The 18,791-nt window shown below is 34.1% G+C and overlaps 1 protein-coding gene across 1 annotated transcript in view; it reads right to left on the bottom strand.

The window, feature by feature from the left end:
• DMD (dystrophin) overlaps positions 1–18,791 on the bottom strand; it is a 2,117,885-nt gene that overhangs the window by 1,732,422 nt on the left and 366,672 nt on the right. Inside the window, 1 exon segment of the mRNA XM_074300855.1 lies at positions 7,359–7,451. Within this exon segment, the coding sequence (XP_074156956.1) occupies positions 7,359–7,451 (93 nt within the window).

Here is an 18,791-nt window from a genome sequence, read left to right as displayed (position 1 = left end):
GACAATCCAGGAAGACCCAAAGAAATACCCCCGTTGTTTACCTGGTGTGCAATGTATATATCACTCCATTGAATTAGCAAGTTGGTAGCTAGGTTCAGAGCTAATCTCAGACAGAATCCACAGATTTTCACCTTCTAGACTGAGTAAGAAATCTGGAGTGTGAATTTAGGAAGATTGAGGAAATCTTGGCTGCTAAGGAAGCATTGCTGCTGAGACCTGGACCTGGTGAAAAGGAAACAGCATACACAGGATGCTACTGGCTGTGGACACTTGCAGGAGAGTAAAGCTTTTGGTCTGGGCTTCCAGGTCAGAGGGGAGATCTAAAGGGAAGCCAGAGGCACCATCATCTCCCACCATAGGCTTAAACATGATTATACTAATAAATTCTCATTAAAAATGATTGGAACTATGTCCCAAAGGCTATAAAACTGTGCATACTCTTTGTGCCACTACTGGGTCTGTATCCCAAGGAGAAAAGAAAAAGATCCAAAGATGCAAAAATATTTGTAGCAGCTCTATTTGTGGTGGGTAAGAATTGGAAAATGAATAGATACCCATCAATTGGGAAATGGCTACATAAATTATGGTATATGAAAGTAATAGAATATTTTTGTTCCATTAAAAAATCTTAGAAAGCTTTGGAAATATTTACATGAATTGATATTGAGTGAAACAAGCAGAACCAAGAATGCACTGTACATAATAACAGCAAGATTGTGCCATGATCAACCATGACAGACTTGGCTCTTCTCAGTGAATCAGTGATCCAAGGCAGTCCCAATAAATGTCATCCAACAAATTCTATATTCACTTTTTTTCTTTTTCTTCTGTTTTATTTTTCTCTCATGGTTTTTCTCTCTCTTTTTTTTTCTCTCCCAACATGATTCATAAGGAAATATGTTTAAAAAAAAAAAAAAAAAAAGTACATGTATAACCAGGAAAAATTAAAAAAAAAAAAAAGTTTTTTTTATGTATAGCTGGGGAAAACAAAAAAATAAATAAATAATTGAAAACAATTTTGAGCACATAAAACTCACTGAGGGAATAGGACAAATCAGGGATAGTAAAACGAAAAGGTCTCTTCTATCTCAAAGAATAACATTAAATGGCTACTTGCACAGAAAAAAACAATTTATAGAATTCAAAAAAAACCTTTAAAATTAGATGAAAAAGATTGAAGAAAAACAAACAAAACAAAGAAAAAGCCATCCAAGAAAAATAAGATTATGAAAAGAAAATTAATCAACTAGAAAAGGAAATCCAGAGTCTTAAAGAAGAAAAATGAGCCTTTGAAAATTAGAATTCGGAAAGGGAAAGTTCCTTTAGCTACAAGAGATGAAGAAATAACAAAACAAAATAACAAGAATAAAAAATAAAATTGAGAATTTGAAATATAAGAAAAACAACAGATTGGCAGAATAGATCAAGAAGAAAATAATACCAATTTTTTTTTTAAGTGATGAAACAAGAAAGGAAAGTAGAAAAACAAACAAACAAAAAAAATAACTAATCATTACCTCACAGAAATCCCATAAGGAAAACATATAAGAACATTATTACTAAATTTCCAAACCCCAAGATTAAAGAGAAAATTTTCACAAAAACCAAAGAAAAGCTTCCAATATGCTAGAACTACAATTAGAATTGTATAAAATTTATCAACAACTACAATAAAAGATCACAGGCCCTGAAATATTACATATTAACAATAAAACAAAACAAAACTCCAAAAAACAAAACCTAGGCCTGTGGTCAAAAATACTATATCCAGCAAAATTAAGTATAATATTGAATGAAAAAATGAAAATTCAATGAATGTTCAGATTTTCAATATTTTGACTCAATAGAAAATCTGACATATAAGAGTTAACATCAAAAACTGATTTCAAGGGACTCAATAAAGAAAAATTGTTTATGTTTTATATTTGGAAATATAAACCACATATTTAGATTGACATCGGTAATTGAGTAGTCCAAAAAAAGACTGAAGTAGAGCTAAGTTTGATCTAACTCTAAAAAACAAAACTAAGAAAAGATAAAAATAGTAGTTATGATATATAATAAGTTATAGAAGGAAGAACTGACATAGAAGCATTAAATAGGGAAGGAAGTGTAGAGGGCAGGAACTCTGAAAAGGTGTACTGGAGTCTAGGTCTAGTTAAGCACCTACACAGTGTGAGATTATAGTTCTCTATGCTGAGATAATGGTTGCTCAATGTCCTATAGTGATGTAATGGTATTAAGATATTTAAGGGAGTCTCCACACAGAATACTCTCTCAACCACAGCTCTCAGCCACAGACATAGAGAAGACTTCAGGCTCCAAACTTCAAATGCCAGATTCCATCTTTGACCAGTCTTTTGGTAACTGTCCTGCGTCCTTCACTCCTTCACTAAGACCAAGGACTCTGGCTGATCCCAACGTCCTAAAGGTGGGGCCCTAGAAATGCAGGCCGAGTTCAGTGGAGAAGAGTCCCTTTAACCCGAAATAGGGTAAGTATAAAAATAGGCAAGTGGGAAAAATTGGTAAGGATTAATCGAATCACTTTCATTTTTCAGCCAAAATGAGGCAGATAACAAAAAATGAGACTCCCTTTACAAGGAAGTATGAAGCATGCTTATTTAGGTTAACAGAGAAGCAAGGTTTGTTAGTAACTCAGAACCAGATCAATGAGTTCTCAAATGCTCAGAAGGGCATGTTCCCTTGTCTCTTTAAGAGAGGGAGATGAGAGCCAGAGAGGTGGAAGTTAGTGGGAGAACTAACTTAACACAATGGGTTATAAATACAAACTGGGTTTAAGGAATCCTACAAGTTTTAAAAAGAGGAAAGATTTTAACTTGGCAGTCAAAGAAATTTGAGGAGAAAGGCAAGCAGAGAGTTGGTGACTGTATCCCCAGAAAGTATAGCACATGGGGGAAGAGCTAAAAAAGTCTTTTTTTTTTTTTTTTTAAATAGAATTTTACTGATTTATTTTGCTTGTTACTGCTTTAGAAGGTCTGCAGGGCAGGGCTATTTGGTTGGGAAAAGAATTAAGTATATTAAGTACAGTGGTGAGTTGGGCAGAAAAGGAATTAAGCATCTTAAGAACCGTGCAGGATGAGAAGGGGTGTGGTGCTTTTTACATTCAAAGCTCCTTTTCAATTCTGCATACACCCACCCTTAGGGTTTTGCCCATCTCCTGATCCTCCTCTCTCCCACTTTCATGGGCTGGAGAAGGAAGAGTGGGAAGGGGAATGACACCATCAGTACCGTCCATAAAGCAATTTTGCCTACCCCCCATGTCCTCATAACCAGGGGCAAAAAACACTTGGGGTATGATGGCAGCAAAAGTTACACCCAGAGAATCTTTAGAAGTTCAGTACCACAACATGATCAATCAGCAGAGAAGCAACCTGATGGGAGAAGGCAATTACAATTTGGGAGAATAGAGTTATATGCAGTGGGGAATACTGAGATATCCCCTGGAGAGCTGAAATCTGTTCCTGTCTGGCCTACAGATCCCTTGCCTCCAGGCACAGTAAGCTTGGCCATTTCACCTCTGAAGAACATTACATCTTGATAGATCAGAATCAGAGACTTTTCCACTGAAATTAGGATTATGTCAGGCCCACATTGAGCACCAAAATGTAATATTCTCTTCTCTAAAAATTCCACTGATTTAGCACCTTGTAAGAATTCTAACTTTCTTTTGATTTAGAAAATAGGTGGTCATGATCTCCCTGACTTCTCAAGGAGGTGAGAACCCCAAAAAAGGTGATCACACCTTCCCTGACTGCTCAAAAAAAGGAGTGAAAACACCCTAAAAAGGAGGTGATCACGCCTTCCCTGACATCTCAGGAAAGGAGATGAAAACATCAGAGAAAATGGGAAATCAAATCAGATTAACGTGTTTCTGAAGGGGCTCACTCTTAAAACAGGTATACATAAATCCATCAATATGGGAGGTACTACACATAATTACATAAATTACATAAGCACAGGTTAGTAGTGATGTAACAAATAACATGAATCAACATGAGGAATTATACATGTCCATAAGTCCTAGAAATAGTCCAAAAGTAATCTATTGTCTATTATTTCATGTGCCAGGAATCCAATAATTCCTGCATGCTTTGGAGTCCTGCAATAGTCTCATCTTATGTTAGGGAATCCAGTAATCCCTGCTGATTTTCAAGTCCTGCAGCAGTCTCATTATCAGCCATGCTCTTTCAGTGTCAGATGTTTCTTAAATCTTCTCCTTTGTTTTGAGGTTTTTCTCCTTTTCTGTCTCTCTCCAGGTGCTCATTGCCATCTATCTGTTTCTTCTCCATCTGTTAAGTGTGTCTTGGGAAATTGAGTCAGGTCCATTTTCATTGGAATTGACATAGTTGCTCTCCTACTAATTTCCACTCCTCTAGATCCAATTCTTTTTCCATAAAGAACCAAGGAGATGTGTACTACACAGTTACTAAAAGTTCAGTGATCTGCTCCCAAATTATAATTAAGCCTTGGCTTTTCCTAACCCTGACAATGCTCTCTATACATTTTCCTTGAAGAGAAACAGACAGCCTTCTGGACTGCAGCCATTACAGCTGACTGTCCTATGCTCCTATCTATGTAAATGGCATACCATTGAAAGGGTTGGTAAACGTGGGTGCAGATTGTAGTCATTAGAAGTGCCAATTGGCCCAGTCATTGGCCAAAGATTAAGGCAGATACGTATATGTCTGGCATAGGGGAATCAATAGCAGCTGAAATTAGTGCTACCCCTTTGAGATGGATACTTGAAGGTAAAACATGAGTTTTTACAGTTTGCCTTCCTTTCCACACTCCTATGCTCCCTCCAGGAAAAAACCCTTATGATTTGAGACACAATGAAATTTGGTAAATGGATGTGACCCATTATAAATCTTTTGATCCATGTTGTAGTGTCTTTTTATCCATGTCTTTTATCCATGTTGTAGTGGACACCTTTTCAGGATATACTTTTGCAATATCAGCAGCAAAAGACATCACCTAAGTAGTCACTAAATTCCTTACACAAGCTTTTGCAATTATGCGTTTGTCACAAGCAATAAAAACAGATAATGGACCTGCATATACTTCTAAACATTTTGCATACTTTTGTGCACATATAAGATTTTACACACCATTGGCATACGCTTTAATTCTCAAGGACAGGCAATAGAAAAACAGAGATATCAAGATGCTTCTCCAAAAACAAAAGAAAGGGTGAGCCACAGGTAATCCTAGAGAACTTCTAAATTTAGCTCTTTCTATAATTAACTTCTCAATTTTTGACAAAGATGCACTGACTCCAGCAGACAAGTTTTATACCCCATCAGAAGGGCAATGTCCAGAGCGAGCAACTCCACTATCTTTAGCTAATCTCCAGGTGATGTGGAGGGATCCAGAAAGTGGTGAATGGAAGGGACCCGATGGGTTAACAACTTGAGGGAGAGAGTTTGTTTGTATCTCTACAGATGGAGAATGAATCAGATGGGTGCCAACAAGCCATCTTCACCTTGTCCATCAGAGAGAAAGGGAGAAGATCCTTGAAATGAAGGCAAAGACCCAAGAAACACCAGATGGTTCCATTGCTGACTATGCCCAACACTGAAAGAGCATGGCAGTAATGGAAATTGACTCATGAACCTTAAAAATTGTTAATAAGACTGCTGCAGGACTTTAAAACCAGCAGGAATTATTGCATTCCCTGAGACATGATGAGACTGTGGCAGGACTTCAAAATCTATGGGCATCATTGGATTCCCTGACACATGAAATAATGGACAATAGATTGGTTTTGTATCTCTTGGCTGCTGAAGGAGGAGCATGTGTGATTTTTATTTATATACCTTTCTTCTAGGACTTATGGACATGTATATTCATATTGTTTGTTATATGACTATGTTGATTCATGTAATTTGTTACATCACTAGTAGTCTGAGTTATATTACTATGTGTTTGTATAATGCTTCCCATCCTGATGGATTTATATATACCTGTTTCAATGTCAGTCCAGAGGATAACTGCTATTTGGTTTGACTTGCCATTTCCCTTTGGTGTTCTCACCTCCCTTCCTGAGAAGTCAAAGAGGGCAAGATCGCCTTCTTTTTAATGTTTTCATCTCCCTTCCTGAGAAATTAGGGAGGGCTTGACCACATGTGTTCTAAGACAAAAGAAAGTGGGAGGTGTAGAGGGCCTGAACTCTGAAAAGGTGTACTTGTATTTAGGTCAGCATAGTGCTTATAGTTAAGCACCTACTCAATGTGAGATAATGGTTCTCTATGGTGATGTAATAATTGCATGCTCAGTGTGGTGTAGTGATGTAATTGTACTGAAATATTTAAGAGCTGGGACAACTAGGAACACTCTCTCAGCTACAGCTTCCTTTAGGCCAAGAAGTGTTTTACTTGCTCTCATTCTTTATTTTCAGTGCATAGAATCTAGCAAACAGGAAATGTTTAATAATAATCAATAGTGTTTAATAATAGATGATTTATAAATTATTTATTAATATCTAAGGATTGATCAATATCAATAAATCCAATGACACTTTCCAACTTGAAGTTTCTATGATTCATTTATTGTCTTTCTATGGGGTAATCAGGTTGTTTCATTTTTAGGCAAAGTAGCTATTTACCTACAAAATATATTTTGAAGCCTATTTAAGCTTTCTTTCCAATCCTCTTAGCATGGATAGCATTGTCCAGTGTATTTTCACCTAGCTTAAAATTTCTGATATTACAATCAACCTTTAAGCTAGATAATACAGAAGTTTCTAAAAGACCACAATTTAAATGTAGGTATTACCCGAGAGAGCAGTTTTCCTACATTAACTTAAAAATGTTTTTATCACTACTATGTTTAGTGTTAGCAGACATTTTTGTCTACCACAACAATAAGCTTCATACCTCTGGCTAAAATCCTTCTAAAGGAAAATGTTTTTAGAAAAACATAGCCAACACTAAGAACATATAAAATATTGGTATTGTATAAGTAGATATATGTGTGCATGAAAATAATTACTTCATGGTAAATTATGAAACAAAAAAAGTAAACATTTTTCATGAGGCTGAACTTTGTTGAAATATTTTTATTAGTAGTAGCATTATATATAATCCATAGTTAAATTAAAATTGAAAAAAAAAAACTGCTCCAAATTCTCTAGTGTCTCATAATCTGCCATTTTTAATGCCTCAGATACCATGTAAGCAGATTGTCATGAGCAGTACTCATTTTATAAGCTGTTATTTTGAGGATGGATTTGTTTTGTTTGAAATACATATGTTTATTTTGCAGGTCATGAGCAATAATGAAAAGAAGGTACACAGAACACATTATTTATAAAGAAAACATCCATCAGGGGCTCTTACCTGCCAATTGAGAATTATATTCCAGATCAAACCAAGAGTCAGTTTATGATTTCCATCTACTATGTCTGTGCTTCCAATATTCACTAAATCAACCTGTTTGTAAAAAGAAAGGAAGATGTATGAAGATATATAAGGGAACAAAAGCTTACTGTGAAAGGGAACAAGATAATAAAGTAATTAAATTAGGTGTTTCCAGAGACTAAGCAGCATAATGATCAGTTGCTTAGCTAACCATAAAATATTTTTAAAGTCATATTAAAATGAAACAATATCAATTCTTAAAATTACTTTTTCCTGAGAAGTATGCAGAACATATTTATGATGAAATAACAAATGCATGTGTTTTCAAAACAGCTTTCAGAGGATGATCAATTTTTCCATTATCCTTCACTAAACTTGTAATCATGCTGACAGCAAAGTTTGAGGAATATCTAAAGTTGATAATCTACAGGAAACTCAGGAAATTTTATTGGATGTCATCTATTCACTCTTTTGGAACCTCGACTCTATATAATTGGCAGATTATGTAGAGCTACTGAAAAGAGACTGATTATACCAACAAAGCCAATAACAACAGGGAAGGAATTTATGGAGTTACATACTTTAATCCCTATTAATTATAATATTGAAATGTGTAGTTTCAGCCCAGAGATCCTTGGCTCTCTAAAACGAATTCTCTCTTTTTTGAAAAATGACCTAACTAGCTTCAGAATGGCCATTATTTTTTCTAGGTATAAATTTTAAAAAAATTATAATAGTTTTCTTTTTTTTTTTAATTTTTCAAAATACATGCAAAGGTAGTTTTCAATACTCACACTTGAAAAACCTTATGCTGCAAAATTTTCTCCCTCCCTAGATAACAAGTAACCCAATATTATCTAAACATTTACAATTCTTCTAAACATATTTCTATATTTATCATGCTGCACAAGAAAAATCAGATTAAAAGGGGGAAAATGAGAAAAAATAAAAACAAGAAAGCAAAAAACAGTAACAAAAAAAGGTGAAAATACTATGTTGCCATCCACATTCAGTCACCATAGTGCTCTCTCTGGAGCAGATGGCTTCTCTTTCACAAGTCTATTGGAATTGGCCTGAATCACCTAATTGCTGAAAAAAGCCAAGTCCATCACAGTTGATCATCATATAACCTTGTTGTTACTCTGTACAATCAGTTCATGTAAATCTCCTCAGTTACCCATCAATTGATAGCAAAACTGGAAGAATACCATGAATACTAAGATATAAAAATATCCTCACTCAAAGACAAAATATCAACAATCTTATATGCACATTTTCATTGTTATTCCCCAAGGGCAATATACATTTTTTGAAAGTAAGAACCTTTTCTACTTAATCCCAGTTTATTTATAAGGAATATACTGAAGTGGAAAAAGTGATGGAAATAGTATCAGAAAAAAAACAATGGGTTCAAATTCTGCCTCTGACTGATATAGTGCCTCTAGGTGTTTTGATGGAAGGAGTTTTCTCATTGGGAGTTTCTTACACTGTTGAAATCATCTTTCAAAGGCAAGAAAGTCCCTTTTGCTGAGGAATTATTTGCCTTCACAGAGTAGGCAAGCAACCTACTATATTTATTAGCTTGAAAGTCCTCCTTCATGACATTAATAATATTTTGAGGAGCAAGTGAGATCCTGCATGTAAATATGAATCATAAGTAAAAAGTGGCAGCCATATTTTTTTTTAAGGTTCATAAAAAAAGATTGCTTAAAATTAATTTCATGGAAAGGCATTGTTCCTTTATCCTATAACTCTGTACTTTTGATTTAAAAAGTAATATCTATATCTTCAGAGCATATCTTTTCATATTTTTTTTTTTACATTTCACTGTAATAGCTCATTTTGAATATGAAAACAAGGTTTGTTGACTTATTTTAAAATTAAAAAAAGATCTATGGAAGTACATTCATTTCATATGTTTTATTTTCCACATATCCACAAATTGGTGACTACAAGCCTAAAAAAGAACACTTTTTTGAGCTCTCTGGATAAAATTCCTATGGAGATTTTAAAAATCAAGTTTATCTTTTAACTTTATGTATAAGGAAGGGGATTGATCAGGTGAGTTTCTGATCAATTTGAATTTCCCAAACAACTTGATAAAATTAACTAGGAATGGAACTCAGTGACAAGGTCACTTCTCATTGAAATATATATTCTCTTAAATTCTTTACTTAAAAGATGTAGCTAACTCAGCTAATTGTTTTTCAGAGACTGGTTGTCTCCTATGTGATTATTGATGAAGAGTTAAGGTTAAGACTTATGAGATAAGAGCTGTCTATATGTTGTGATATATAAATACTAGTTAAGGGCTCTGCCTATTCAATTTTTGTCCCTTATTCTTTCAGACAAAAGAGATGGCAAGTTTATGAGGGAGAGCAGAGGACAGTTTTTCTCCCATTTCTTACTCTGTTGTGCCACAGTTCCCTTTTAATGTCCTGACCCAGTTTCTCTAATTGTCCTACTCAAATACTCTGCCTCAGGTTACAACCATTCCCTCTTAATGTTTGATAGGATAAAGATATTTTATCTTAGACATCATTAAAATATCAGGATCCTCTAAGGTTCCTCTCCCATTATGTCACCATTCTTGTTACCCTATAAAAGAATCTTGTATCCGGCATTCACTGCTGAATTCTTGGAGATGGCAGTCTCATTCAGCTCTGGGACCAAATGATGGATCCATCTGGTCCCAGTAAATCTCTCCCTTTCAAATAAATTGTTAAATTGTTCTCTAATCTCTATCCTGCCTCAGTTTCTCTGGCATTACAACTCAGGAGCAAAATATGGCAACTAAAAAGAAGCATCACAGGACAATCAGATTATGTTAGTCCAGATGTCCTGACTTTATGGACTTCAGGTTTATTTCTCTTTGTGAGAACAGGTCAGAGACCTTAGAATAGACCTTCAATTAAGTTAAAAGAACACAAAGTATTCAAACATTCCTAAATTCCTCTAGCCAGCTAGAGGAATTTCTTGAACAGCTCATTACAGCAGATAATATAAATTAGTTGAAAAGAGGGTAAAAGAGAGTAAAAGAGAGAGGTTTGGGGTAGAGAAAGGAACTTTTTCATCTGTGATGATGAGTAGGACTTGGAATGGAGTGAGTAAAATGGGAAACTGAGGACTTCTCAGAATAATAACTGTGGGAAATTCAGCACCAAAAGCTCTGGGAAGAAGAGCAAAAGACTTGCTCTTCTAGAAGAAATATCTGACATGATCTCCTGGACCTTTACTTAACTGCTTGAGAAAAACATGACTAATTATTTAATGGCCTGGAGATATTCAAGAAGTCTCCAAACTAGCTATCTCTTTTTATTAAGGAAACCTGAGGTAAACCAAGTCTCCTTGGTTATTCTAATTTAATGGATTAGTTACCTCTAAATAAATCTCCTTATTGTGAGGGACTATATGGTTTCTCATAAAATTATTAACTAAGCTATACTGAACCTATAAGCTAAATACCAAGACCTGATGAGTTTGGAAAAATGAAATTCTTTGTACAAACCTTATAACAGAATACTCATACTAGCTCAAGTAAGCATTTGTAAACCTTGTAGGGCTGACCACCATGAACTCAGAAATTTAGGCAAACACACCTGCAATCATTTGTGAACCTTTGTAAGGCTGACCACCATAAACTTAGATAAACATATCTGCAATAAACCACTTATATCAGCTTGGCTTGAATTTAATAAACTGGTGCTATTTCCATCTAAGCAGTCAGTGAAAATTAACTCTGATAAGGGGAGGAGGGGTCATGGATTCTTGTGGGTTGTGAATATATAATCATCTTTAATTTCTGTTGCCATGGCTTCCTTTCACTAGAGAACTCCAGTGAGTAGACTCTCTGCTTCTCTGCTTCTTGAGAGATTCTAATAAAGCTTCTACTTCTTCACTTTGAGAAATCTCTGAGTAGTTATTTTGAGTTAGGACTCGCCATACCACATCCTAAGCTTTGGAATTCAAATGGATCTGGATTCAAATGTATCTTTAGTCATTTTTAAGCTGTGTGACCCTATATAAGTCCCCTGATTTCCTTAAAAACAAGCAAACAAACAAAACAACAACAATAACAACAACAAATCATGAATGGAAATGATTTATTCAGTAGTCTTCCAAAGTTTTCTTACATTCTGAGAGTAGTCTAAAAGGCTATAGGACTTTTTTTGTTTTTACAATTGCTCATAGACTCATAAGATTCTTTCATTTCTTATGGATTTTCTGATGTGAGTAAAATAATTGCTAAATCATCCTTGACACTTAAATGGTATAATATGCAAATAGTCCAAATGGGAAACCCAATTACCCACTTATGAAGAAACAGATATGAACCAAACATAAGCTTCATTTTGGAAATCATTAACTCTAGGTGGGACAAAAAATTTAGGAAGAAAAAAAATGACCTTCAGAACTATAATGTTAAAACAAATTAGTATACTTTTCTCCATTCAAAAAATAATCTTCTATTCTTCATATTATCATAGTTTATCAACAAATAATAATTTTTAGAACTAAAAAAAGGAAATAATAAATAATAAATCCACTCAAAAATATATGAAAAAATTGTAATATATAATATCTGTGGTCCTACTATATAAAGGGATGATTGGGATTTTCCTTTCATATTTCTTCACTATTAGTATACTGTTAAGGGAATGAATGTTCATCATTCTGTTGAATGGTAGCATTTTGATAGTTTTGTTTTTAAAATAATCTTGACATTGTAATCCCTGAGCTCATGGCAAATTTAATTAAATTACTTTGAAAAATTATATTTACAAATTACAATCCAATCCCTATTTAGGATTACCACTAATTTTTTAATTGGATTTTGACTTCATACTTCAATAAACAACATTAATTTCATTACTGCAGGGAAATTTAAATATTTATGCATATATGGATATATATACACAATATATAAAGTCCTGTTGTCTCCAGAAACTGCTGATTGCTTTCTGAGAGGAGATCTGCTGTCTCAACTCAATCTCTCAGCCAGATTCTTCTTCCTGTAGAGCCGCCAACTCTGACCTAGAGTAGAGTCTCCTCCCTCTCCAGAGTTCACCCTCTTTTATCCTCCCAGAGGATGGGCGTGGGATAACGCAAGGGTTTGTGGGAAGATTACTTCTACCAATGAACTTGCTCCTTTTAAACATTAAGCTCCTCCCCAGAAGTTCAAAGGGGTAAAAGTAAAACTTCCTTTAAAGGCCGGAACTAGAGAATTGTTTAAGTACTGACTTAGCACTTAGTAAGAACCTAATATCTCATTATCTCATTAGCACTTAGTAAGAACCTAACATCTCCCCCTTTCTTTTGATTTAGAACATAGGGTGGTCATGACCTTGAAACATAAATCCATCAATATGGGAGGCATTACACATAATTACATAGATTACATAAAACACATAGTAACATAATACATGCTAGAAGTATGTAAATAACATGATCAAATAACCATAAATTGAGAATTTATAAATGTCCATAAGTCCATTAGTCTTATCTTGTGGTAGGAAATCCAATGATTCCTGATGGTTTTAAAGTTCTATAACAGTCTTATTAGCCATGCTCTTTCAGTGTTAGATATTTCTTAGATTTTCTTCTTTGTTTTAAGGTCTTTCTCTTTTTCTGTCTCTTTCTGATGGACAAGGCAAATACGGCTCATTGGCACCCATCTGATTCCTTCTCCATCTGAAGAAATTCAAGCAAACCCTCTCCCCCAGGCAGTTAACCTATCTTCCATTCACTACTTTCTGGGTTTCTCCACATCACCTGGCGATTATCTCAGGACAGTGGAGCTGCTTGCACTGGACACTGCCCTTCTGGTGGGTAATAAAACTTGTCTGCTGGAGCCAGTGCATCTTTGTCAAAAATTAGAAAATTAATGATATAGAGAACTAAATTTAGAAGTTCTCTAGGGTTACCTGTGGCTCCCCCTTTCTTTTGTTTTTGGAGGAGTGTCTTAATGTCTCTGTTTCTTCTCTTTACTAATGCCTGACCTTGCAGATTAAAAGGTATTCCAGTAGTGTGTAAAATCTTATACTGCGCACAAAAGTGCGCAAAATGTTTAGAAGAATGTGCAGGTCCATTATCTGTTTTTATTTCTTGTGGCACACCCATAATTGCAAATACTTGGATAAGGAATTCAGTGACCACTCAGGCTGTCTCTTTTGCTGTTGGCACTGCAAAAGTGAATCCTGAAAAGGTGTCTATTACCACGTGGATAAAAGACAGACGATCAAAAGATTTATAATGAGTCACATCCATTTGCCAGATTTCATTGGGTCTCAAACCACAAGGATTCTTCCCTGGAGGGAGTGTAGGAGGGTGGAAAGGAAAGCAAGCTGTACAGCTTTTTACTATGCTCCTAGCTTCCTCTCTTGTTATTCCAAATTGTAAACATAAAGCTCAAGCAGCATGATGATATTTAGAATGAGATTCTTGTGCTTCCAAAAATAAAGGAGTACTGGTTAACATAATTAAAAGGCTATCTGCCTTTGAATTTCCATCAAAATAGGACCTGGAAGTCCACTATGTGAGTGGACATGCAAGATATAAATCTTGCCTGGATGCTTTCTCACTTGCTCTTGAAGTTCCTTAAAGAGCTGATAAATATTAGAGGCTGCAAGTTTTATTTGGGCTGTGGCAATTCTTTGTACTACACCTACTGAATAGGCTGAATCAGTAATTATATTTATGTTTCCTGGGTAATAAGTAAGAGCTAGCATGATAGCAAATAATTCATTCTGTTGAGTGGACTGAAAAGGAATCCTGACTACTCTCTTTATGGTTAAATCATGAGAGTATATAGCACAAATATTTTCTTTGGAGGCGTCTATAAAGATTGTTGGTCCTTTAAGAGGAACCTTAGAAATCTTTTCTTCAAAAATCCATCACCAATTATGTAGTAGCCGGGTTATCTTTAATGGAGACCCATATGCAAAATCTGGAGCTGTGGCCAATAAAATTTGCCATTCTGGGATGGTCTCACAGCATATATTAATTTGTGCATTAGTATAGAATGTGTATATTTTTTCAGGACTTATCCCAGATAATTGTATTACTCTCTTAATAGCCTTCAATAAAATTCTAGCCACAAGCACTGGGTAAGGAGTAAGGCTTTGTTCTGGTTGTGCTGGGAGGTTCACCCACTCAATCACACTGTCTCCTTGATGAAGGACTGCTGGGGGTGCCTCTTTTGTAGCAAAAACTGTTATTTCCAAGGGTTTTTGAGTGACTCTTTCAACCACATTGGATAAAGCCAGTTCAACTTCTCTCAAAGCCTCTTGTGCTTCTTTTGTAAGCTGGCGTGGTGAATTTAAAGCACTGTCTCCCCTTAAAATGTCATATATAGGTTGCAGTTGATTGGTAGTTAAGCCTAACACTGGACGCATCCATTGGATATCTCCTATTAATTTTTGGAAATCATTTAAATTTAATCATTTAACAACAATATATTACATAGATATTCAATTATGATATACATACGTATATTGACCTATATGTGTGTATATGTGTATATATAATATGTATATTGACCTATATGTGTGTATATGTGTGTATATGTGTATACATACACACACATACACATATATATGTGCGTATGGCTATAATCTATATTTCTCTATCTATATATCTATTTATGGTATATATATATATATATATATATATATATATATATATATATATATATATATATATATATATATATATATATATATACACATGCCTAGTTGTCCTTCAGTATTCTAGTACTTTAGTGCTAGAACACTGAAGGACAAACAATTAGGTAGGTGGTGCAGTATGTAAAGTGGTAGACTTGCAGTCAGTCAGGACCTGAATTCAAATCAAACCTTTAGATGTTTCATTTAACAGTTTTTGCCTCAGTTTTCTGTAAACTTAGAGAAATAAACTTAGCATTTTTGACAAGAAAACCTCAAAATGGATTATGAAGAGTCAGATATGACTGAAAATTACTGAATAATAAGAACAGTATGAGGTTGAAACATTGCCTCTGGTATCACAAATACATATGTCAGAAGTATAGCTTGGGTCCTAGTCTTCCCGATTTCAATCCTGCAATCAATATCTAGGAAACTCTCTTGACTATTATCATTCATTGTATTCTAGAAATAGTGTGAAGAGAATTCAAAGAAAGTTCCTCCCTAGAAAAAATAAGACCCTGTAGCAAACTTACATGAGAATATAGAGGAAAATTTTATAGGACAAGGCAAGAATGAATGGATTGTGATAACAATATGAAACTAGGCTTACTCAATTGACTCATAATAATATTGATCTGGTTACAAGAAAAGCCATATAAATTTCTCAGGGAAAAATGGAGGGTGAATATCTGATTGTTCTGTTTCCTGACTTATTGATCATGAAAGTATTATGCAACTTTTAATAAACTGACATCTCACTACACCTCAGATACTGCTGATTATAGAGGATAGCATCCCATTTATCCTCAAGCAAAATGTTGCTGTGTCATTAGAATTGAAGGTAAATTCATCCCTTTCTTATTCTCTGCTACTTATTGCCCTCTCCTCATTACTCCCTTCTCTGCTTTAGTCAGTGTTAAGATAAAGGTACAAACAGTGAAAAAAGCCGAACTCTTGGCCATTCCTTTGTTCTTTTTAGGGTAAGAAATCTTTGCAAAATGTTGCAAGAAGTCAAAGCTATCCCAGATTACCAGCAATCATCAGTAACTTTTTTTTTTTATTTCTGTTTATTTTTTCCAGCCTTATGTAGTCTGTGCAAACACCACAAACAGTCCCAAAACATAAACCTTTACAGTGTACACAAATAAGAATCTGGAACCATAAAGGCTAAAAGAAGTAAATGTCAAAGTGTGGCTAAAAGCATACAGCAAATAACAATTAATTGTGTTAACTGGAATTTTTCCTAGCTAACCTCAGCTTTTCAAACTCCTGCCTTTTTCCTATAATGTTTAGGAAACTTCTCTTCATTGGTTTTTCAATAGCTTTTTTAGAGTGAGAAAGAGGTGCCTCACAGCAGCTTCTCTAGATTGAGAATGCTATTCCTAGCACTGTAGATGAAACTTTCTATATTGGAAATCTTAATGTTCTAATAGCTAAATATTTTTATTGCAAAAAAAGATTTGCTCCTTATTCAATTAATATTAACAACTAAAGTATGATAATTTAAGGTTGAGATTGAGTTTAGATTACTATGGCTTTGGAAGCAGAATTTGAGATTTAGAGAATAAGCAACATAATTTAGAGTCTTTTGTTTGCTTTTGCTTTTTGCTTATAGAATAACAGATGTATTACATTCATCATTTAAAAAACTGGTAATATGATACTCTATTAATCAGAAATAATATTTTTAAAGTGTATATATAATAGTTCCATATTAAGTAGAAACAAAAGAGAAAAGATTAGATTAGTTGGGAGGGTAAGAGAAAGATGGGACAATGACTCCAAATCTTGGGGTCAGAGATCCAACTTATAAAATTATTCACTCTAAAAATAATTCTTTGGGCTTAAAAATAGTATTAAATTTTTACATAAAATGTTATTTGATACTAATTGAAAATTTTTATTCATATTTTTAGTTCATAAAATATTAAATTGCTGTTCTTTGGTTTTTGCTTGTCTGTTTTTGTTCTTGTTGTTGTTTTCCTTTGTGAATAATCAGGGATAAATAGCATGTCCAAGATCATATAGCTAATATGTGTTAAATGTCTGAGGCTATATTTGAATTTAAGTCCTCCTGTCCCCAGGACTGTCATTCAACTCCCAGTCCTGAAAATGGATAAAGAAGATGTTTTAAATCCAAGACTTTCCATATATTTCCAATTCCACCAACTCATCATTTCCTACACCACAGCAATATTCTAATTTTATGCTATCTAGTTAATATAAAGAACCTAAAAGAATGATTAATATGTCTGACACATAGAGTGTTTTCCCTGCTTTTCTCTTTTGGTTAAATCTATTTTAGGTTTAAATTTGAAATCAATGATTACAAACACTGCTTTGTTTACCTAACAAATTCTACTCCTGATCTTTATTATTATGTTTATATGTATCTCTTATTTCCTATCCTTCCTGATTCTTTTTATTTTAATCTACTACTTTGACTTCCTATTATTCAACATACTCCCTCCAAGATCCCTCCCTTGTTCTCTCTCCAACTTTTCAGTCCTTTTTTATCCCATTTCCATTAATCTATAAAACCTTCTATATGCTGCTAGCCTTATCAATTTTCTCACTCTCTTATTTCTTTAAACATTTAGTAGAATTTTATTCCCTTCTAAATATATATAATACTATCTCTTTAACTCAGATCTGATAGGAGTAAGGTTCCCTCTAAAAATCCTTCCCTTATCCTCTCCCTCCTCCCTATCCTCTTATTCTTTTATTATTTCTTTCTAAATTTAGAAGATTTTTATACATGTATGTATAAATATGTATGTATTGTTTTCTCTTTAATCCATTTCTATTGAAAGTTAGGTTCCAGAACTACCAATCCTCATCTCCCACTAAATTCCTCTGCCTTGGTTCTTCCTCCCACACATAATTAGTATAACATAATTACTCTTTTTATCTTTTCTTGGAGTTTTGCTTTTTAGAATCATATCATACTCAGCTCTACCCCAATCTTTTTTTTCCCAACTACCCATTTACTAATGACAATCTTAGATATATGGATTACATTCCATTTATGAAAAAGAGTTTGTCCTTATTGAGTATCTTGAATTTATTTTTTCTTGTTTACTTTATATTTCCCTTGGATCTTATATATCAAATTTCTATTAAGTTAGGGTCTTTTTGCAGCAAAATTCTGAAAGTTTAGTAATTTTTTTTTTCATTCAAAATATGCTAAACTTTGCTGCCTTTGATATTGTCAGCCCACAAGCCAGGTTCCTTTCCTTTTCAATAGTTCCAAGACCCGTGTTTGGCTGTTTGTTTTTTTTAAATATTTATTTATTTATTTTTAACACATTGCTTTATGAATCAGGTTAGGAGAGAAAAGTCATAGTAAAAGAAAAAAAACCATGGGAGAGATAAAAAATAGAAAAGGAAGTGAATAGCATGTGCTAATTTAAATTCAGTCTCTAGTTCTTTTTCTGGATGCAGATGGTATTTTCTATCCAAAGTCTACTGGGATTGCTTTAAATCATTGAACCACTGAGAAGAACCAAGTCTTTCACAGTTGATCATCACACATTCTTGCTGTTATTGTGCACAATGCATTTCTGGTTCTGCTTGTTTCACTCAGCATCAATTAGTGTAAATCTCTCCAAGCCTTTCTAAAATCATTTTTGTGCATCATTTTTTTTTAAAACAGTAATTCTGTTCTATTACCTTTATATATCATAACTTGTTCAGCCAGCCCCCAATTGATGGGTATCTACTCATTTTCCAATTCTTTGCTACCACA

This window comes from Sminthopsis crassicaudata, chromosome 3, assembly GCF_048593235.1.
Source record: "Sminthopsis crassicaudata isolate SCR6 chromosome 3, ASM4859323v1, whole genome shotgun sequence".
In the NCBI taxonomy this organism is placed as follows: Eukaryota; Metazoa; Chordata; class Mammalia; order Dasyuromorphia; family Dasyuridae; genus Sminthopsis; species Sminthopsis crassicaudata.
Note: the sequence above shows the minus strand (reverse complement) of the source record. Positions and strands in the feature narration are given on the sequence as shown.